The following is a 24,344-nucleotide window of genomic DNA, read 5'->3' on the forward strand; positions in this document are numbered from 1 at the left end:
AGAAAAGGAATTATAAAACTCGCGATATCGTATGAATAATTTGAAAAAAAGTCGATTTATGCATCAATTAAAAAATGTTTCCAAAACTTGCAGAAAGATCTTGCCTTTCAAAAAAATTAAATAAGCTCAATCTCAATTTGTTTACTTGCTCCCTTGTTTGAATTAAATTTTTCATTCAGCCCATGTGGCAACGTATAGACACATTAAAAAATTAAAAGTCTAATTGACAACTAAACAACTTATACAATTATGTGTTTTTTTCCAACTAACTATCATTATTTCTTTCAGAAGTGCAAGAAATGTTATCTATTTAAATAAGCAATCATTTTTTAAAAAATCAATTTGAAAGATATTCAGCAAATATGGAGAAGTTCAAGATATTACTCTGAAATCAGACATTCCGTGCTGAAACTTTTTTTAATGATTATTAAAGCTTTAACAAATTATTTTAGCAGTAGTTATGGAGTTCGTAAACATTTGCCCCTTCATGAAAATGTAATTCTTCGATCTTGAAATATTGTACTACTATTAAAAAAATATTTCTCAAGGAAATATTAGTCTATTTTCTGGGATAAAATATCCTCTCAATTTCTCCAACTAAATCTAAGATTATTTCAAAAGAAATAGGAATTGCACAGCAAAAAGTAAACAAGTTTTACCTAAGCATATAAGATTCGAAATAAAAAAAACATGTACTTACCCTTAAAGCTGTGAATAATCGGATAAAAACACTGAAACGTCTTGCCGAACTGTCGGTTTCCTCACACATCTGTTCAATAGTGATGACTTGTGATGAAAATGTTGCCCTCGGCCGTTGATTATTTGAGCTCCGAAACCCATTTTCTAAAACGTCTAACTCTCTAGGGTCTTCTGGTGGAGGGGCAGGGACTATTTCAGAAAATCTGAAGGAAGAAAAGCGATAAAATTTTGTAGAAATTGCTCGTGAGAAATAAAATTTCGAAAGAAAAACACAATTTTTATTGAAAAAATGAAAAACAAGTTGATTTTACTTGCGTTATTTTTCCTTCATTGAATTCGAACTACGCAGATAGAATATTCTTGTTGAAGAAGTTCATATTGACTCAGTACATTTTTTAAAAGATGTTTTATTTCGGTTTTCAATGTAGGTTTGTATTATAGGAATTTGAAATTTTGGCTGTATTACGCTTAAAATCAGCTATTTAAATTCATAATTTTCGAATCAGATTATTAGAAATTAGCGTTTGATCTAATTAAAAATACTTATTTTTGTCTGCTAAGCCTGAAATTAGTTGGTTCGTAATAAATGTCCGTTGGAAATTTATTACGAAGAGGATTTCAGTATGAGAAATCAAAAATGAAAATACATTTTTAACTAAACTTCTTTTGTACTGCTTCGAACTTAAATAAAGATCCGGAAAAAACCAAAGCTCCAAGCTTAAAATGTTCAAACCTGACCTAACAGATTTTTAATAAATCATTCCTACCTTTTAATAAATAGAAACTGTTACACAGATTTAAACAAATATATTGTTCTCTTATTTCCGAAAAAATGGTCACATAGCCGTTGAACATAGGTTATTGTAGGACCGGTCATACAGAAATGACATTATTGGACTTGTTTCCGCATGACGTCATGCGTTTACAGTGAAGATGGTTTGAAGAACTGCGGAACTTCATTTAATGCTGGATTGATAACGGATAAAAATGATTGAATATATATACAGGGTGATTATAATTAAAGTTCCATTTTCAAAACGCTGTAAAAATAAAACCGCTGGTCAGAATGACGTCAAATTTGAACGGAATTTATTCAAAGACTGGGGGAAACGTATGGCAGAAGAAAAATAAATGGTTGGATTTTTTAGCAATAGATGGCGCTCTAAGCATTATAATTTAATTAAATCGGTTTTTAATTGTCCTGAGGCCAAAAACCGCAGAAAAAGCATCAGTAAAAATCAAATCGGTCTTTAATTTTCGTGAGACAGGCGAAAAAGATGTTCAATATGCTGTCCCCCGCCTGTTTTCTGAAACAAGTTGAAATCGAGAAACAGCATGTTCCACAACTGATTGAAGTGTTTCCGGGGTCACGTTTAGAATGTATTGCGCAATGCGTGCCTTCAGCTCAGCAAAGTTTGCAATCGGAGCATTGAACACAAGAGCTTTCAGGTAGCGACATAGCCAGAAGTCATACGGGTTAAGATCAGGTGATCGGGACGGCCAGGCTGTAGAGAAATGGTAAATTCAATGAGTCGTGCGTATGACAGGTGTTTTGATTTACATATTTTGACACCTGCAGAGTCATCTACTGCTAAAAATTCCAACTATTTATTTTTCTTCTGCCATTCGTTTTCCCCCTTCTTCGATAATATTCCGTTGAAGTTCGACGTCATTCAGACCAATGACTTTAATTTTACAGCGTTTTGAAACTGGAACTTCAATTATAATCACCCTGTATATATATCCATCTTGGAGTGAACTACAATGACACATGATCGATTACAATCAGTAAACGTTTTATAATTTTGTCACTTTCACAAATCAAGTAACAAAAATTTGGCAAAGACTTGGAAATTTAATTACGAATTTGCTTTCCATTGTAGACTAACCAATGAACGGACGGATCGTAATATGTTTTAAAAAATAAGGTTTCGCAAGTTTTTTTCTCTGAAATGGGCACTTGTAGCTTAATACTATATATATATATATATATATATATATATATATATATATATATATATATATATATATATATATATATATATATATATATATATATATTACACGAATAAAATAGCAAGAACATTTTCCGTTTTTCCACTTTTTAGGGTTATTTACTTACTAGGTTGTGGAATTTTTCTCTCTTTAACGCCTCAAAAATCTAAATTATGAATTTCTGAAAATTAAATCGTTCTTTAGTGTTCTATCACTGGCCAGACTGCAGTATACAATTTGTTATTAGGAATATCGTCATATTTGCCTCACAACTTTTAAGTGAAATATTGGTCGAATTTTCATTTATGCAGTTATACTGCCCCAAGGACTTATACCCTTTGCCCATTTCAAAAAGTGGATTTGATTGCAGAAGATATTAGTATTTGCGTGATTTTTCAAAAACAAAACTACTTTGAGGAAGAAAACCTAACCGAAATCTACTATAATTGTAGTTAAAAAAATATTTAGGCTTTTTATTTCTTTCCTTGAAACGGAATGACAAATCGTAATTTTTAGAGCACAAATATACGTACATAGGGGAGACTAGGTATAGTTGATGCGCATTTACATTTTGATAAAATTGCATCAACTGTAGCCCAATGATTTTCCTTATTAATGTTCCGTACCAAAATAAAATTTTATGTAATAATATTATTATTTTCCTATTAAATAATGATTTTAACACTTTTGTTCAAACATGCCTATTTTTACACCCAAAGCAATATTTAAAAATGTTTTCGAAGTGCAGCTATACCAAACGTACGTCAAGCTGATACACTGATTAATATACAGTTATGGTGGCGTAATAAGCAATGAAAGAGTTGCTTTTAAGGAAGACTCTTCAAATGTTTGAAGTCTTAGTTCGAGTAAGTTGACAAGGGTGAATTTACTTTACAACTAGTAATACAAATATACGCATGGCTATCTTTTCTGAAATACGCTCTTACAAATGTTTCAGGAGGAATTTCCTTCATTTGAGCTTTTTTTGGTCATTTTTAAGCATTCCTAAAAAAAGAAAAGCGCTTAAAATCTGTGACCTAAATCATTAAAATGTATCAACTTGACCCAAAACAGCAGCATCAAGTTTACTTAAAAGGGTGAAAAAAAAAACAGCTTCGAATATGAGCAACTTCTGTTAAGGTAAAATCACGACTATTATTATTCAAGGAATGCAGAATCTTGCTTAATTTGACACAATTATTTAAACACTTTTCACCGTTTTATTTCGAACCATGTAAATTTACTTTTGCACACATAAAAAAATTTGTTACGAATAACTCTCAATCAAAAAAAAAAAAAAAAAAGACAGGTTTTCCGGTGTATGTATATCGAATAAATATACATCGATTGTTTCTTTGTTAAACTTTCAGTTCTAGGCACAGACGCAAGCGAAAAGTAAAGCCCTTGAACAGAGAAACCTGTGTAAGTTGATCACTTGCGCTGCACTACTTTAGTGATCAACTTAAAGAGGTGGTCAACTTACAAAGGTTGATTTATATGATAAGGGCTAATTCCATGCCTGAAAAAAGCGGTCCAACTTCAGAGACTTTGCTGTATCAAATTAATCCTGTACCAACTGGACCCAGTCTCACCTATTATTAAGATTTTCGAGAAGAGAGGGAACATATTAAAAAGGCCCTAACATATAGTTCAGATCATAAAATGTCATACTAAATATGATTTATACCAAGATAAAAAAAATATGATTACAGTAAAACCTGTGAAGTTGACCACCTGTCTAAGTCGACCGCTTTTTTCAGGCACGGAATTAGCCCTTATCATATAAATCAACCTTTGTAAGTTGACTACCTCTTTAAGTTGACCATTAAAGTAGTGCAGCGCAAGTGGTCAACTTCACTGAATTACCAAATTGCTGTGATTGCGATACATACAGCAACAAATCACACTTGATCAACTTCGGTTATCTACAAGTCTGATATGTTATTTTTTTTTTTTTTTCATATTTACTTAGTTCTACGAAATGAATCATTTTCTAAGGTAGAAAAGAAAAATTTTACTGTACTCAGAATTTTGAATAATCCCTTTGCTTTTGTTTTGACGCATGAGATGTACATTTCGTTTCAACGTTCAAAAAGTAAACGGTTTTGTTTTTCCAGTTGTGAATATTTCATAAAGTTTGAAAAACATTTCGAAACGACATAAGTATACATACGAGCTGTTTTTTTTTGACGATGTGTGTAACTTTTCAACTTTATAAAAAATTGAATATTTTTAAGCAAAATAAAAGCTATAGTGTACAATAATATATAATGTCGATTGACTCTATTAAATTGCACAGTGATTAGTTTTAGAAAATAATTAAGTTCATAAGCTTAACAACGGAACTTTTGATTGCATACTAATATATAATACATTAAATCAAAAATACTAACAATAAAGTATACTTTGCGCAAAATGGGAAATTTCTGTGTAATAATTTCAGCCATCATGTACAATTTGCATTGCAACTACTTTAAATGTAGACTTATAGTCGAAGCATCGCAAAGGTTTCAAAGCACTTAGAGCTGAATTTAGTTCCATATCATAAAAAACTCAAATCTTTATTCACCTTTTCCTTTCTTTTGAAGCAACAACAGTGTTTTGACTGTTTTGAAAATTGATGTAAAACCCCTAAAATGAGTGTTCCCTCTTTAAAAAATTCAATCTTATGCAGAAATTCGGACATATTGTATTATTTTGTTTATTTATATGTATTTATTTGTTGGGGGAACGAAACAACTATTGATTTTGGAAAAACTCATTCTTTCTATTGGAAACAAATGACTTTTGGAAGAAAATCCAAAAAAAAAAAAAAAAAATCAATTTGAACTAAATATCATTATATTGTATGAAGATAAAATAAAATGCAGGAAATGAAAAAAAAACCCTCACATTTTGTTTTTAAGAATAATATAAACGATGCGAATAAGAAGAAAAAAACTTGCAATCTCCAAAAACTTCTCTGCCTTATTACAAATTTTGCTACTGTTTAGACTTGATTCTCAAGTTTTCACTTTAAAACTAAACTCTGTTCACGGAATACATAGACCGAAAGTGAACAAGTATGTTTCCAGAAGATTCGCCACTATGCCACTTTTGGGAATTTTTCTCTTGAATAAAAAAAAAAGAAAAAAAAAAAAAACGTTAACCAAGATGGTACACATTCGCTAACTGCTAGGCACCACTTTGTTTCTGTACAAGCCAAGCATGTGATTGAGATCACCAAATGGCGCAATTTTTTTGTTTACATCTGGTCTATTTTTCCCGTGAATGAGGTTTAGTAAATATCATTAAGAGAGAGAGAGAGAGAGAGAAAAAGATAGCAAAAGCGACTAATTTGACTATCAGATGATAAAAATCAATCAGTTACAAACGAAATTAATCAATGAAAATATAAGATTTAATCAATTTAAATATAAGATGATGAATGAACACTGTTCTGCCTGACAGTTCGAAAGATAGTGATGCTTACAGATTTTACTACCTACAAATGGAGAGGATTAGAAATGCATCTTAAAACTTTTGAACTGGTATTAAAATGCAGCTGGAAGTTTTCCATTTTTTTTTTAAACTTTAAACAGAATCACTGTGCGCTAGTTGTTTTACCAGTTTTCTGATTCGCTGCATAGAGTACATACACAACACCGAACGCTTCAAAACGTTCGAAAATTGTTCAGCAAATAACTAGGCAGACTGGCATCAGAATGTCTGAAACCTACGGCTTCACGGATTCGGAAGCCGGGAGTTTCAGATATTTTGATTCCATATTGAATTAACCATGCGATTTACTCTAAACTAAAAGAAATAAATATAATAAATTAATTGCGATGGAGGTTTTTTTTTTTTAAGAGAAGTATAATGAATATATGTTAATGAAAATGAAACAAATTCAATAGATTAAATAAAATTTAAAAGTTAATGGAATTAATTGCGAAAATAATTCCCCACATGAGTATATTTTGAGTGATGCACTTTTGCTACAACAAAGAATTTTTTTTGTAATTTAACCCCTTGAAATGGAATGTCGTGTTCAGCTCTTCACGAAATTTATTATGCAAATTGATAGTGACCAGCTGCACTAGCCAAAATCATTGAGCGTTCATTTTTTAATTACGAGATAATTAAGTGCATGAAGTATGCTTTGATATAGTGCCTACAAGCTTGTAGTAGCCGTGAGAATGTAATTTCTGTATGCAATAAGATTTCGCGCAAAGTATGGGACCTCATACAAATGAAATGCAATAGCGTTTATTTTACTAGCGATACCCATCTGTTGCAATTATTATATTTTTCTAGAGTTGACTATTATATGAGGCCGACAAGAAATAACTTAAACACACACAATGCACCATAACTTTAATGCTAATGAAAATATTACGACCAAATTTCAAAATAGATATGAATACATTATTTCGTCTAATATATTTACACATTTTCAAAGTTTCCTTCAGGAGTAATACAGAGCTTTAAACGTGTCAAAAAATTTTCGGCTCTGGGCCGCAACTCACTTGCTGATGTTTTATCCTATGCTTTACATAACGATTTCTTTTGGGATGCCATAGTTTTATCAGGTTTAGCACACACTCTTGTCTTCACAATAGATCAAACAGAATAATCCATTGAATTCAAATCTGGGGATTACGGTGGCCATTCTTGAGTTCCAATGAAGTCCGGAAAATGTGTCTTGCACCAGTCTTAAATGCCTTTAACCAGGGCTGCGGAGTCGGAAGGAAAATGGCCGACTCCGACTCCGGATTTTTTTATTTGTATTTTTCAATTCCCTCTCTCCCTTCAGGAGAAGGGGGGGAACCTTTAAACAGAGATTAAAATATTAATTCCTTTTTATGAAAATTTCGCATTTTTTTTGTAAACCCAAGATGCATACAACGTTAGAAATTCAATTTAAAAATCAAATTTTCCAACAGTTACGAGTTTAAAAATGAAATGACTTAAAAATTCCTTTAAAAAAATTGAAAAGGATTACCTTGCCCCCTTTAATATTTAACAAATAGATATTGATCAAATCGTGTGTTTTCAATTTTTGAAAGCTGTAATGAAAAAAGCTTTTTTTTTCTAAGTCCAAGTTCTTGAGAGGGTGTGGTTTGCCCCGGGTGACACCCATGTGGTAGGTGACACCTAAAGTTAATTTCAGAGTTTATAAAAGGTATAAATACTTTAATTCTGAAAATTCTCCCGATTATATTTTAAATTATATTTCATCAATAAAATTTCAACGAAAATAGGGAACATATACGTCAGGAACAAATTTTACACAAAATGCGGCGGTATACAGATTTATACGAATAGTTTTTACTATACCTATATTTCTTCTTCGCTAAATTTTTAATTTCAATTTTATTGGCTGCTTTAGAATTAACCTTAATGTGAAGATTTTAAGATTAACTGCAATTATTTAGTATTGTAATCAAGAAATCATTTATACTTATTTTGCTCCAAATTTTTTAGTGAGAACCAAACTTATAGAAATAGTCTTAATAAAGAAAAAAACATTAGATTATTTCATCGGATCTTTTGTATTCGTGTTTTCGCGCAAGAACTTATTTGAATTTGTCGATCACTCTCAAAAGTTTCCACCTGAGGTACGGGCCCCGACTTACTAAATTGTTACGTCCCTTTTACTATTTTATAACTGAGATCGAACAAAACACTATATTTTTATTTTTATTTGAAATTGATTACTTGAAAATGTTAGGCGATAAAACTGTTTGCTGACAGTTGCTATATATTAGTTAAGTTAAAAAGCAAGCAAACTAGGGGACGGCTACAGAAAGTTCGATAAGCTCTCAAGCTAGCTGATTGCCATTGTAACAGTTATTTTTTTTCATTAGTAACTTTTTATACATGTAATCGAACCAATTGCTAGTAGTCAGTTTTTAAAAAATGCAATGAGAGTCAGTAAAAATGAAAGACAAAAAGAAGCCCGGAGTCGGAGTCGACATGTTTTCTAACGACTCCGACTCCTTTACCCCAAAATTAGTCCGACTCCGACTCTTCGACTCCGACTCCACAGCCCTGCCTTTAACTCTGTGTGCAGGTGTGGAATCCTGTTGGAATCCTTCTTTTGTTTCCAAAGAACTTTTGCGACCAAGGTGAGACAACATCTTCCGAAATGCATTTGTGATATGTTTCTTGATTACTTTTATCCCCCCCCCAAAAAAAACCATTAGATTGGGGTCTTTGACGCAGTTCAACAGTGCAAGAAGGTCCTGGAGAGAAGGCTGTGTGCTAAACTTTCTAAAACTTTGGCATCCCTAAAGAAATCCTTATGCAAGGGATGGAATAAAATATCAGTGAGTTGCGGCTCAGAGTCGAAAATTTTGTGCCACGTTTAAAGCTCTGTATTAATCCTAAATGTAGCCACTTTGAAATTTTGTAAATATATTAGACGAAATAATGTATTCATATTTATTTTAAAGTTTGGTCGTAATATTTTCATTAGCATTAAAGTTATATTGTATTATGTGTGTCTAAGTTATTTCTTGTCACCCTGTATATAACAGTATACGTTCACATAAATGTGTAACCCAAAAGTTATTTATACTAACAACAAATTTGAGCAAGAAAGCCCTAAGTTTCTACTCCAATCCATCCTCTTTAAACCAAGGAAGTAGAATAGTTCACCCTAGCCCGAGCAGTGCTGACTGAAGACATATTGTAGTTTTAGGGGATAATAAAATAAATTGGACAAATTCTCCTTCTGCAGTTGAACTTTTGACGACTATTGATAAAAGTGTGTCTTGCTTAAATACAGATCACAATAGTGAAAGCTGCTGTTCTTGAACGGTTAAATATAAAGGGCCATTCTGAAGTGAACCGGAATGTGTTTTATTTGTTTGAAATCATTTCAGAAAATGACTAACTTTCCCAAGGAGGATTTTGTGCTCGTTCTCTATTAAGAAATATGATGTCACTTTATGTTGCAGAAAAGAAAATCTCAGGGATAGATTGAATGATATTTTCAACAAAGTAGAAAACGTTGCTTGAAATCATGTCATAGATGTGGTGGAGTTAAGTTGGGGCTAAAACAGACCAGGTTCGTATAGGCCGTGACATTTATTATTAAAGAATCTTCATACAGCACATTTACATATAGATCCAGTTTGCCAATGCAGAAAACATAATCAAAAGAGCTCACCCATATTAATGGCCTTCATGGCAATCCATAGAAGTATCCGAGGAAGGGAGGAACACACTTGCGTCACCGCGCACACTCACATGACAAACTGCCGCTCAAGGTCCGAAAAACAGCGTTGCAAGTGCAGAAAACGGAAGTCGTATCCGCGCCGCGAACCTTCCAGAAAGATCGCGAAGCAACTAGAAGGGCCGGGAACCGGAAAAAACAAGAGGGAGCGACACAAACGCACCCCCAGTCGAATTAGGTCGAGGGGACAGCGGAGCTCCGTGGGCAATGGGATAAGAAAAATAAGAGTGCGTGCTCCGTTCGTCGGAACATGTGGATAACGGCATCCCGATGCAAGATAGGAATATATGGCATTACCACAATAGATGATAATAATACAATTTTCCTTCGAATAGCTCTCATGGGATTATGGGTATAAAGATGCCATCATACGTTGTTTATTTAACAAACAAATAATTGAAAAACATTTATTCATTAAGATATATCTAGATCTTTAACTCGCTTGAGTAAAGTGAAAAAAAAAAACGTTTTCTAGCCATATTTTTAGATTTAAAACTCCGCATCATCGTACTTGTAATCGAGCAAAAGTTGAAAAAAATGGATAATAAATTAGAATTTATGGAATTTCTAATTGAAGCCCTTGAAATCGACCAAATTACTGAAGCTAATTTAGAGACGTATCCTAGACGTAGTCCCTAGACGTATATAATGAACTCAAGAAAAAAAAATAATGATCTCATTCGATGTCTGAGGAAATACTAATTGGGATAAAGAGGTTTCTTTAGTTATAAAAGTTGATAATTATTGGAAAATTGTCTGAGGAAAACTTGAACATTTGAATTCTACGTAGCTGCTGATGTAGTGGAGCCGAAGCTGGATAGGCTTTTTAATGGAGAAAATGAAAGAAGGAAACAAAATCGATTTTGAATTATTAAAATAAAAACCTTGAAGCTTTTACTCTTTTATTTCTGGCTGTCCAATATCCTAACATTAAAAAATATAGATTATACTCCTTAGAAATTTGAGACCCAACAGAAGTAAAAATTTGGAGGCACTAGCATCAGAAACGTTCAAGTAAGCAGTTCGAACTGATGATGAAGATCGCTAATAGATTAGGATAACGCTTTTTGAGGGGTTCAAAAATATAGTAAGATATCTAGAAAGTGCAAAATAAAGATGCAGATACATGGAAAATAAGTTATTTAGAGAAAATGAATACTTTGAAGAATATGACGTTATGTATAATGTACAAAAGTGCGAACCATCGAGGAGGAATCACTGAAGAAAACACGGAAATCGCTTAGTTGTTTGATAGAGGCATTTATAAGGAATCCTCGACTGTGACAGCATGCGCTGTGTTCGAAGTCAACTGTGAAATCAGTGTTGTTGTCCATCAATTTCCTTCTAGTAGAGGGTCCATATCTCTTGGAACAGGCTCCGCTCCTCATGATTAAATTCTAGAAAGATGAGATAGGAATAACTCCCGATTATAGGAAAACACTTTTACAGATGTCCGTTGCTAAAGAAGATCGTGATTTTTCCTTTCTTATAGAGATAAAATATTTTTAGTGGAGATTCTGAAAATTCCGTCATAATAGTCTTTTTTTTTTGCAACTGAATTGTAGCAGATTTCGTTTTGCAGCAGTTGTAAAGAACTTCATTGAAACGTACGCATCACAGTCTTGTGAAATCACCGATTTGTGTGTCAAATTAGATACATTTCATGTAGGGGAGACCGGGGCTGGTATGCGGAGGGGTAAGTGTGCGAATGTTAAATAATTTTCTCGTTTTTGGTTTGACAGCTCTGAGTGAGCTGTCACGTAACGACGAAGATGCTTTGCTGTCAGTGCATTTTCAGTGAAATCTGACAAACCAAATGTGTTGCCTCAAGATAAAGTTGTTTTTTTTGCAGTGTTAAGTAACTTTTTTCCTCCTTAGTTATTTTCTTATAAAGCATATAATAGTAGAGTAATTTACCAAAACTTATAAATATTGAATAGCCCATGCTTCTACGCAACAAGTGACGTTTTATTCGGATTATTTTATGAAACCATTTTTAAACCAGTGTAGCTTGATTTCAATACTGCGAGTTGGGGCTAGTAGGCGAGCTTTTTTTCGGGGTAAATGTGCTAATTCGCATACTTGCCCAAGATAAGTTTTTAAAGTCAAAACATTAAACATTCGAAATTTAGATTCTGTAAATTGTCAATTTAATGAAATAATTGCATTAATTAGACTATTCTTCAGCTTATCATTTTTTATAGACATGCTTATACAATTGCCAACGTACGTGCTCTTTGTTCCGGAAACGAGAAAATACAAGAGAAAAAACAACAATGGGAAAACCGCACCAGATGTAATGCTGCATGTATGGTGCATTCATTCCCCTAGTGGGTAGATGACAGTTGAAATGTTTCCAGGTTTCTTAAAGGATTTCGCTAAAAACACTAGAAGTTCAAAGAAAAACCTCTGATTCTCTTACTAGACATTTAAGACTCTCACGTCAATTTTGTGGGCTTGATTTTTTAAAGGAAACTACTACACTACTATATAAAAATAACAATAACACTAATCTCTTTCCCACCACATTGTTACCATAAGTTGCTGCCTCTTGATAAGAGTCTACATGGCCCATTGAATGTTATGTTAATTCCGCCTTTTGATTCTTGGATTGTGAATAATCTGGGAAAGCCAATGACGATTTACGACGTACCAACGGTGGTAACAGTTGCTTTTTCAAAAGAAGTTTCCCTGCAATTCAAACATTTTTCAGGACTGTGACTTTATGCCAAGTTATATCACTGATCGGCAAGATTCCCAGCCTCCTGGATCTATGAGCGAATCTGTTTGTCCCAGCAGCAACCATGTTGGAAGAAAATAATAAAACTGGATGTACCTGTCCTACAGCAGGTTCAGTTGCTACTTCATTCAATAATTCAGATTTAAAGTTTCTTACTGAAGATAGCGCTAAGCCTCAGCTAAACCGACATACGTTTCTGAGTATTACTCCAGATCATATACGACCTTATTCTAAAGCTAGAGAGGGTCAGATCAATAAAGGATGGAAACGAAAGAGCAATTACAGAGAGAGTCTACAGCAATACTCTTTAGCACTCCAGTTAAAAAGGCTCTTCAGGAAGAAAGAATCTTAGCAGGAAAAAAAAATCATCGCAAAAAGTCCCTAAAACATACAAGAAATCTCTGAATCAAAGAAAAAAGGAATGTAAACCCAAAAGAAACATAAAAAAGAAGAACGGAGGCAAATAAAATTATTCATTTCAAAAAATGTTTGCATTTTTCAGCATTTACTTCTAAAATCAGTTAAACCTTTTATATGGTGTAATATACCTAATTTTAAAGCAATTAGAATACTAACTTCGATTTATTTCATTCACTGGTAAGTTTTACTTCCTTATTTAAAGCGTCATTTAGGCTTTATGTGAAATTTTCTGTATCTATTATGAGTTTTTCTCAATTCGCCAACTTACCCCGTCCAGCTCGCCAACTTACCCCGTGACGGGGCAAGTGTGCGAACTCTCCGAAGGTTCACAAAAAATTATGCAAAAAAAAAAAAATAGACAAAGCATGTCAAAACAAAAATACGAATTTCTTGCTGATACCATACAGATTATCCAAGCAATAAAAGAAAAATTTTCTACTAAATTTACAACCTTTAAAAAATAAAGTTTAAAAAGTTCGCCAACTATCCCTGGTCTTCCCTGCTATTTGTGATTCAAATTACTGCATGACTTCTCCTGGAAAAATATTCGCATCTTTGAATACATTTTGAGAGATGATTATATTTAAACACCTTTTAAGTATCAACAAAATCACAAATATTTACTCTTTTAGATTTGACCTATCGACAGTTCAATTTCAAATCTTAAAGAAAGTTTACTTGCGTGCTATATTGACATATTGAAACAAAATTCTAAACATTGAATTCATCAAACTTCTTATGTTTCCGTAATTTTAATAATTTTACCTCCAACGATATAAACTGTGAAAATTAAAAGAATTCAACAGGACTCGGTTTATTTTCATCATAAAGTTAATCTTTATCTCACTACTTTAAAAAAAAAACGACATTTGTAAAATTGTCAGATCTTTCATTTACTTCGATGGTTTTATAATTTCCAACTATCACTACTAACTGGAAGAACTCAACAGTATTTATTAGAGCTTCCAATCCTGCGCCGAATTCAGTCCCGCGGGGTTTGGAAATTGTAAGGAGTCAATCCCGCGGGATTGACTTGATTCTTCCAAAACATTAATTGTAATGACAAATAGCAAAAGTTGTGCTTCTTAGGAATGACTGCTTTTGTTATTTGAATAAGTAGTCACCAAATTCCGCAAAATTAATGGTAAAGCCCTACAAAGTCAGATCCCAATTTGCAATTACCATTTTGTGCGCAAAAGTTTGCCCTAAAAAAGTTGCAAGCAAGCAATGAGAAAGGATTGTTTCTCAAAATAATGCGCTTGATGAAAATATGTAGCTCCAGTGCAATTGGTTTTACTGAGATTAAATAACTAGACATTTAGCAAAAGATCCCCATTAACTTATAAAAAGCGCACAATATTTTTCTTATTAAATGCACTGATACAATGACAAACGTAAATGAAGTTAACAAGGGTTGAAATGTTAACAAGGGTATTCTCAATAAAGTTAAACTGGAATTTGGATACAGCAAAACACGTATCCAATAAACATCGTTTTTGTCCGAAATTTGCAGAAGAAAAGCATAAAAAACATTCATTTCCGTAAGAAAAGCAAAATCTCAGAAGGTGATGAAGTTAAAGGTTTTGAGTGCATTCTTTAAGCTAACCGAAGTGTTCCAACGTTGCATTCAGGTTACTCCAGCAGGTTTTGCAATCAGTAATACACTTTTTCTATTTTTTCTAAAGCGTAATTTTCTGGATTTTAAATTTTAGTGATGGTTTTCAAAAATGCTTTCAAATTAAACGCATTTTCTGAATTGCTGAACAAATGAAAATAAAACCGCGTATGAGAATACCAATTCATTCTCAGAAAAATATGCTCTATTTTTATTGTGTTCTTAGATTGTATATCACAGTTCATCATATGAGAGAGAGTTTTACTTGCTCTTGCTGATGTACGTAGAAGGTAATTCAAACTACAGATGATGCTTGTGAAAATAGTCGTTTTATGAGCGTCAAAAGTTGGTGAACGTTTGAGTGGAAAAAACTTGCGGGATTGGAAATCCCGTGGGATTTTGCTCTCAATCCCGCGGGATTAATCCCGTTAAATATCATGCGAGATCCCGCGGGATTCGGGATCGGGATTTCGAGATTAGAAACCCTAGTTTTTATCCCTCGGAGTTACAACTACTGTACAACCTAGTTTTATAATTTCCAACTATCACAACTAACTTGAAGAACTCTACAGTATTTATCCCTCGGAGTTACAACTACTGTACAACCTCGTTTTATGATTTCCAACTATCACAACTAACTTGAAGAACTCTACAATATTTATCCCTCTGAGTTAGAACTACTGTACAACCTCGTTTATCAGGACTTCTTATTATCAAAGGCATTTCGGATGAACAAAAATCCGGATAATCTGGGTAGTATGGACACTAAGGAAAACGAATCCTTAAATAAGCAGACTTACAGTTACTTACGACAAAAAAATTATATATTTTGTTGCAAAATTGTCCAGTTTAAATAAAGCAACGTCAATCTAACGCTTTATCATTACAGCTTAGTTGTAGTGGTGTTTGTGAGAATTTATTGTACAATCTATGCAGGGAGCTACACATTTAAAACGAAATAAAAGTGAATGATCGGCGTATTTATCTTACAGTTACGTTCTTACTACCATGGCTCAAAATTCTCTCTTTGAAAATATATTTTTTTTGAAGCTACAAATTTGATCCAGATAAGCGAGGGTCGGATAAACAAGGTTACACTGTTACAAGAATCGGTTAGAAAACCAATTCCAATATTAATATTTCTGAATTTCACGATCAATTTATTCCTTATAAAAAAGCACAAAAGTGCTAGATAAATCCTAGCTGTCAACGCCAGTTTACTCAGTAATATCCTCAAACTGGAGCGACGTGATTTGAGGATGTCCCATTATTTCCTTCCGTTTGTCGGCTAAAAATGTTTGCTAACTTTCCTCAATCCATTTTGTTCCATCACTGATCATATGTCAGGAACTAGTGCTTGGAACTGGTTATAGTTATATATTTGACAGAATTAGTGGCAATATCATTATTATTTTTTTTGCAGAGATTAATGTCACAAATGTTATAGGTTTCATAACGTTTGAACTTCATTTAAATAAAGGTATGAAAATACATAAATGCCGTCAAACTTCTATCCAAGCATAAGTTTCTAAACTATCATGAAAATAAATATTTGACAACATATTTCGCAGAATTTCGAAACGAAATGTAGTGAATCATTTTTTAAAGTAATTTAACGGTGTTATATACAATGCTATCCCAACAAAACCAAATAAATAGCTTAGCTTACACCAACAATCATTTAAACGTAAATCAAAGGCTTTAAAAATAAATACAAACGTGAGTCTTATTTGAAGTTGATTTTAAAGTTATGTTTTCAACTCTGAATGTGTGTATGTTTGACTATTAAATAAACTATGCAAAGGACTATGCGTGGGCTACTCTAAAGATATATCGTAAGAAATCCTTAGATATCGAAAAGATATTTCAATATTTTATTTATTGGGCTTCAAAAGAGCTTTAGAGATTTCGTGTTGATAATCCAATCTAACTTCTGTACACATATATGGGAAAATTGTTACATGGTGTTGAATGCATTCTGTATTCCAGGAATTTCCATTATAAATCAATACACATAAAAATGTATATAAAGGAGGATTCGTGATCTAGAGAGTATTTGTCTACTTTGAACAGCATATCTTTCCATTACAAAAGGGATTTAAACGAGCCAAACAAAAGTTAGCTTTGAAGGAGCAGATGGATAAGTTTACGTCAGAAAACAAGAGGTGATAAGATTGAATCGGTTGTATGAGTAAACTTAAGAAAATTTTTATTCTTAACTGCGCTTGTGTGTGAGTGTGTTAAGTGAAGAGAATATCTTTGATGATATTAAACCGCGCTACATTTTTTAAAAAAATCATGTAAGGATACAGTAAAAATAATCATTGGTGATTAAGCGACTTAAAAACACTTGCGTTATTTGAAGAAAACGATAGTGGGTATTGTTTAGAATGAAACAATTGATTAATATATTGTAAAAGCAAAATCTTGGAAGTAAAATAGAAAGATAAAGTTATTCATTTTATTTCCATTTGATTTTCAGGCGATTAATTTTATTTTATGCATTCTATTTAAAGGTAATGTTTCCGTCAGAAGAAAAAAAATAATAAAAATACATTATTATGGTGCAGGCATTACTTTCTTAGTTATCAATAGAAAAAACGAACTCAATTACCAAAAAAAAAAAAAAAAGGAAAAAAGACTGCAAAAATGTTTAGCGCGAATATCTTTACATACATCATACCTTGTACTGTTTCATTTTGTACGGATCACGTGCTTGCGATAATATGGAAATTGCATAATTAAGCTGTTGACTGGCATAGTCTCACATAATTTAGTTTATAATTACAATGTATATTTTTTTGTTTTGTGTCATCTTATAAATAACTAGACAAGAGAATACAAAAGAAAAAAATTTACGGAGCACTAAAAATACATTGATATACACGAAACGTAAAAATATAGAGACGCAAACATTTTTGAGTTCCATGGAGAATACCGGGACGATCGGGGGACCTTGGGAAAGCAATGTTGATTAATGTACATTAACACTGCTGATCAATGGATATTAAATGTTTGGTGTAAGATACAGATAAAGCACACAGACATGCACATCATAATAAAAACGAGCAAAATCAGTTTGGCTATAATCATCTAAATAAGAAATATGTAAAAACGGGCAATACGTCAAAAAAATTGTGCTACTTAAGTTTTTCCGTATCGCCGCTTTTAAAAATTTCCAAGTAAGGCATTTGTACCGATTGCCCTCAGTGCAGTCGATGCCTAGGTTGCGTTCGACGAGGTCGACGGGTGACTAACCAGTAGCTAACCGTAGCGTTTTTGAGAGCTACCGTTTAACTGGTTGCTTCCGATGTCGTTCTAAGAGCCTCACTGGTTGATCTACTGGTCAACCGCAACTTAACCTGGTTCGTTGGTTGACGGAACCACGTGACATTTTTGACCAATTTTAAGTATTTTTCATCTGCGTGTTATTCGTCTGTGCCATGCCTGCGCACGTAACCGGCAATCAACCGAATACGTTCGATGAAGCAATCGGTCGTGCTCGTCGAACGTAAGCCAACAAAACTGAAAAATTTAAGTTCACTTCATCATTGTCTCAAACTTGAGAACACAATCGATACAAAAAAACTATCGACATACTAATTAAATAACCAAAATTATCGTTAAATAAATACTGCTATCGATATTTTGACATCACTACTCAACAAAAAACAATGACTTAAAGTAACTTAAAGAAAATAAACAACCACATACTGGGACATCTGAACGTGGGACTTATGAATATATACAGGACCGTTCTTTAATTTTTTCAAAAGCAGTATCACCTTATTTACAACTATTTCACCAAATGAGTCCTAAAGAGAAACTCAGACGAGTTACATTTTTACTCTACGGAAAAAAGAAGTTAAATCTTTGAAACATTCTTTTGAGTTGAAAACTTTTAAAACCTTAAGTATGAGACAGACCGAACTAACTCTAGCGGCGCTAATTTTACTACCATAGCGACTTCAGTGCGTGTTATTTATACCTCAATATTATTGAGTTTATAGCTTTTACTGCTGAAACGGAAATGACGCTTTCAGCACATCATTTATAAGGTGATAACAATAGATGTTCAGCGCGCCATTCATTAAACAAGCTTAGTTAAACGTTTTATTGACAAAGATTGATTACTGCAAATTTAGCCGTAAAGATAAAAGATTTAATTACTTTTACAATCGAATTTAGACGAATGTACAAGATCCTTGTGTGAAATTGCTTTTCAACGTTTAAATTTCTGGCCTCTGAGAACATTTGAACTGTTATGCATTTTTATTTATTTATTTTTGCATTGATCTGCTTCTTTGTAATGAGTAGATGAGTGTTTCATTGGGGAAAGTCGGCAATGTTAGCCAAATCGGTCTTTATGACGACCAAAATTCTTTGTGCTGTTGATTTGATGTGACCTTCAAAGACAATGACATGCATGTCAGTGTAATGATGGCATTCTTTAATAAGACGTTCTGTTTTCAGATTTTTGACAACAGTTGCTGCTTTATAACCCTGCACTTCAGCTCATACCAAATATCCTAAGTTGCGTATAAATATGAACCATTTTTAAGTTAAAAAAATACTAATATAATATTGTTTAAAATGAAGAAAGCATTGACACCCTTGTGTAAAATAATTACAGCAAAAAAAAGCAAACGAACTTTTATTAAACGAAAGACATCACATAGAATAAAGATGAATAGGAGTGGAACTTAGTATAAAATGCCCTTGCTAATAAACTTAGAGGCTTGAAAAAAGGTAAAGGTCTTTAGACGAAATATCAATTAACCGATACGTCTTTTTAACTGATTGCAAGGAGTTGGTTGTGTAGAGATCATACGAGGTACTGTAGGCAAGGGATGAGAGCAACCCCTTCACACGAACCATATGATTTAGAAACAGCGAGAAAGTTATGAATATATTTTTCTACTGAATTTTTAACATCTATTAGCTTACATCCATTCATTTTTTTAAAATTTTTTATCAATATTATTTTTTATGACAAGTTTTCTTTTTTAAATGAAACCTTTTCTTGTGCATAGGATAATGTGCTTCATAATTACTTCAAACTAAGTTCAGAGTTTATGTTACACGCAATGCACCGTTTCCATATCTCCTAGAGTCATTTCAATGCAAAAGAACATCAAAGTAGTAGTACGGTGATAGTTAAAGATTTTTTTTTCTGAGTGATGTATTATTGGGGGATGTCGGATTTTAAAAAATGTATCAAAATCGTAACTTTTTTTTTTAAATCACGAGCAACTAATTACAAATCTGCAATATTAAAAATGCTAAATTATGTATTTAAACTACCTCAATTGAGTTTAATTAAATTTTTATTCTAATTTACATTAGTTGACTTGATAAATAATATTTTCCGGACACATTGGTATGCTTTTTTTGATTCTTCAACTACTTACATTTTTTGGGGTAATTTGGTTGCACAAGACTACAAGTAAGTTTGGAATTAAATTCCCCACTATGCAGATTTTTTCTAAATTCATCGGAAGTGCATAAGGTATAAGAAAGAAAAAAAAATATGTGGTAAAAAAAGATCTTTCTAAAAAACTAAGTGTCTTTAAAGTAATATAAACTCGTTAAAATGTATCAGTGAATAATCTATTTCACTTCAGAATCCTAACTAGTAACATTTTATACCGCGTATTATTTTCTATCGCGTTTCTGCGTGATGAGACCCACAAATCCCATAATTGCAGCACGTAGACTGAAAAATGGGGCATAAAACATGAAAATTTCATTCCTACAATCATTTGAATCAGACATTGAGTTACGTAAACTACTCAGACGTAATTATTTTAGCAGGTATTGAGAATTAAAGTAAAATTGGGATTAGACATAAGTTATTTTAAATAATTATAGTAGGGGACATCATATAGAGCGTCGGATAATAATATTTTCAGACGAAACTAGTACTAATTAGAATCATAAAATAATTTTAATCGTTAAAATCTTGTACATTCGACGCCGAAATTTCAAGAATTCATCCAAAATTTGGCGATAGTAGCAAAATTATTTTTGAATCAAAGGAAAAGTATTTGTTTCAAAATTTAAGAATACACATTAATGTTTCCATGAACTTATCAGGTCAACAATATTATCAACGCACAAAATCAAAGATGTTCTTGCTTTTCCATTAGCCACACATATCAAAGTCAATCACAATATTATTTCAGAGATAGAAATTTACTACCGAAAGATCCGGGCACAGGAGACTTGACTAGAGTTCTAATTACGGTAGAACCATTAAACTACTTATCATTTACTATTATATTAATCAAATCAAAGTTTTAGAAAAATAAATTTATTACGAACCTCGTTAACTCAACTCGTAGACAACTCGAATCCTGAAGTAACTCGACACCATATTTTTTCCTTGACTGCTAGACTTATTTGCTCGGATAAAAAACTTGGTATCTCTAAGCATATTAACAGAAATCCGTTTAAGTAAGCTACTAAGTCGATTTCAATTAGTGCTAGGGAATTCTCTGAGCAATTTCTCGGAATTAGCTTCGTTGGTTCAAGTAAGTGATATTTCATTGTCATCTATCTTTATGGTGTCGAGTTGCCGAGGTTTTGATGTAACTCATAAAACTCAGAAAATGTTTTATTTTAGTGCTTTTGTAACAACTAACTTTTGAATTTTTTATTCTCAACTGAGACACTGAGAAGCAAAGTGATGTAAGAAGACATTTTCATGTGTTGAGTAAAATGCGTTTAAAGTTCTTGTCCTAGTAGGTTTTTCATTGGAAAGTTTTTCTAAATATTGCTGTGAAGCAACACCTACCAGGGCTACTAGCACTATCTTTTGCCCCAAAAACAGATGAGAGGTTCACCTATCATTTGTACTGGTTACATTCAAATACTAATTTTGGCACTTACATCCCTTTGCTCCTCAAATTACCTTCTGCACTCCTTTTTGTTTACTAATACTCATCTGCATCTTATGCGAAACCGAAGGACAGTTGTTTAATCTAACGGTGTACACGATCCATTTACCTAGTATGTAGCTTTAGAGTAGCTAACACACAATGAAAATTTAAGGATTATTTTCGTTAAACAACATGTTTTCAATTAGTTCTCATTTTCTGTAACTCGCTCAAAACTTCCAAATTTGAAGAGTTATTCCTGAAAATGGTTCTGATTTTTTTAATCTAGAAGAGAATGATTATGAATGACGTTATTACCAAAGAACTCTTCACAGTAATTGTGTGTACGCAAATGGTAGAATCAAAATGCACGAAATTTTCTTAAAACTTCTCCGAAATTTGACATTTTATACCAAATTTTGATAAATTTTGTTTGCTTGCGCATGAACCTGGTTTTAGTAATGTGTTAACTCCTACGAGGAGAAGTAAAAATTTTTGTAAAAAAAATGTCATAAACGTTCCTTTATGTAATACACTATATGACCAAAAGTATTGGGACACTTTCAGAAATTCACATTTTTACGGATTTCTCGAGAAATAAAAGACCAATTGCTCTGTAATTTTTTTCACATAAAAGGTATACTCCAGCTGCCATTTTCCAACAAAAACCAAGTCTACTATTTCTTTGGGGGACGAATAACAAATTGAGGAAACAAAAAAAGGTTTCTGATCATTTTTCATTGTAAATAGCCGGGAATAAGCTATAAATTTCAGAAATATATTAAAAACTTGTCTAGAATTTATTTTTATATTTTCGTGAAAGTATCTCTTATGCCCACGGAGATATAAGCATTTCATTCGAAAATGCAAATTTTTTTAAAGGTTTTCGGCTCATATCGCGCAGTTTTCCGTCAAACGTTACTAAACTTTCAGAATATTTGACAGCATATTAGAGAAATCTAATCATAAAATTTGAAGTTAAAATATTGAAAATTTAATGAAATATAAGTGTTTAAAGCAATTAATTTTTCACTGCGCATGCGCGAAAGATAGCAATTTATGACCATCATAATCAAAAGCCCAGACATATCCTACATCTCATTGGCTCATTAGATCGCTGAAAACTTTTTAAATTTTAAAGATATTGAGGTGGAATTTTTTTATGAGTTGTAGGATATGTCTGAACTTAGGATTATAAACGTTATAAATTCCTATCTTTCGTGCATGTGCAGTGAAAAATAATTTCCTTTAAACGTTTATATTTCATTAAATTTTCAATGTTTTAGCTTCAAATTTTATTATGTTTCTCTAATACGCAGTCAGTTTTTGTGAAAGTTTAGTAATGTTTGACGAAAAACTGCGTGATATGAGCGGAAAACCTTCAAAAGAAATTTGCATTTTTGAAAGAAATGTTTATATATCTCCGTAAGTATAAGAAATACTTTCACGAAAATATAAAATAAATTCCAGACAGGTTTTTAACTTATTTTTGAAATGTATAGCTTATTCCCAGCTATTTATGATAAAAAATGATCAAAAACCTTTTTTTGTGTCCTCAATTTGCTGCTGGTCCCCTAAATGAATAGCAGATTTAATTCTTATTGGAAAATGACAGCTAGAGTATACTTTTTATGTGAAAAAAAATTTACAGATTTGTCGATTGGTCTTTTCTTCCTCGAGAAATCTATAAAAATGTGAATTTTGTAAAGTGTCCCAATACTTTTGGTCATATAGTGTAGACTTTATGCTAATTGATCAAAGTACAGGATAATGCTTACTTTGCTTCAATTTCAAGCTTCGTCAACTGCTTTACTGTCGCCGCGGTCGTTGGTGTCTTTTCAATTGCACTCAGAATAGCTTCTTCTTCTTCGGCCGTAATGGAAGGTACAACTGACTTACTTGAGGATGGACCAGCTACGCTACTTTGGCTAAGATCTTTCTCTTCTTCTTTAGTTTCTTTTTTGCTAATATTTGCTAAGTTCTGATTAGACATAGTATATGCACCAATGGATTGATACCTTGTTGCAAGAAAGTTGGGCTAGGTAGCCTTAGCTTTCAGGTCTGATGGAGGGCCTTGAACAATGGCAGTATCCGACATAATTTGAAAAACTTGCATGGCTGGACCTAAAAGAACACACAAAATAGTAATGGTTAAAATATATTTGTGATGTAGTCATTTTATTCAATTACACTGTTAAAACGATTGAGAAACGTTAGTGGAAAATAATGGGCAGCCGATGTGCCGAATTTTTGGCAGTAACATATCGTGCCAAAACCAAGAACGTTTTCCGCTAAAATTCAGTAACCTTCCTGAAATTATCCTGGAAACCTCCTGAACAATTCAAAAGTCTTCCCGTTTCTAGTCAGTCATGTCTCTAGAAAAGCAGAGTAAAATTAAGAAGGTATAATATAATAGCTTCGCACTTTTCTGATTTATCAAGGAAGTTCCAAAAGCAGTATTGCAAACATGGCCAAAGCTGAGACAGAATTGCAAGTAAGTATTAAGAATTTAACTCACCTGCAATTCTTGCAAAGCTACGTAGTCCATGGACTTATTCGCTCCCTTTGAGAGCTTAATCAGTCTAGACGGGCCGTAATCGAGCTGAAGCTCTTCACTTTATAAATGCGCCCAGTTAGTCTTTATACCGGGAGCTAAAAATATTTTTCACATTGAAATCCCGAAACGTAACACGGAAATACTCAGTAACGTTTCGGAATTTTTTCACACTGCAAGTATAGAAATAATAGGAAACTGAATCATAGTTTCTCTCGTAA

At 32.7% G+C, this 24,344-nt stretch overlaps 1 protein-coding gene across 1 annotated transcript in view; it reads right to left on the reverse strand.

The window, feature by feature from the left end:
* The window catches only part of LOC129219252 (cyclic nucleotide-gated cation channel subunit A-like), a 62,252-nt gene extending 38,729 nt beyond the window's left edge, over positions 1-23,523 (reverse strand). Inside the window, exons 1-2 of the mRNA XM_054853580.1 lie at positions 23,348-23,523; positions 701-902 (exon numbers count right to left, since the gene is read on the reverse strand). Coding sequence (XP_054709555.1) covers positions 701-769 — 69 coding nt within the window. The 5' untranslated portion in view covers positions 770-902; positions 23,348-23,523. The remainder of the gene's footprint in view (positions 1-700; positions 903-23,347) is intronic.
* Positions 23,524-24,344: the final 821 nt, after the last annotated feature.

The sequence above is a fragment of the Uloborus diversus genome, chromosome 3 (assembly GCF_026930045.1).
Source record: "Uloborus diversus isolate 005 chromosome 3, Udiv.v.3.1, whole genome shotgun sequence".
Lineage (NCBI taxonomy): Eukaryota > Metazoa > Arthropoda > Arachnida > Araneae > Uloboridae > Uloborus > Uloborus diversus.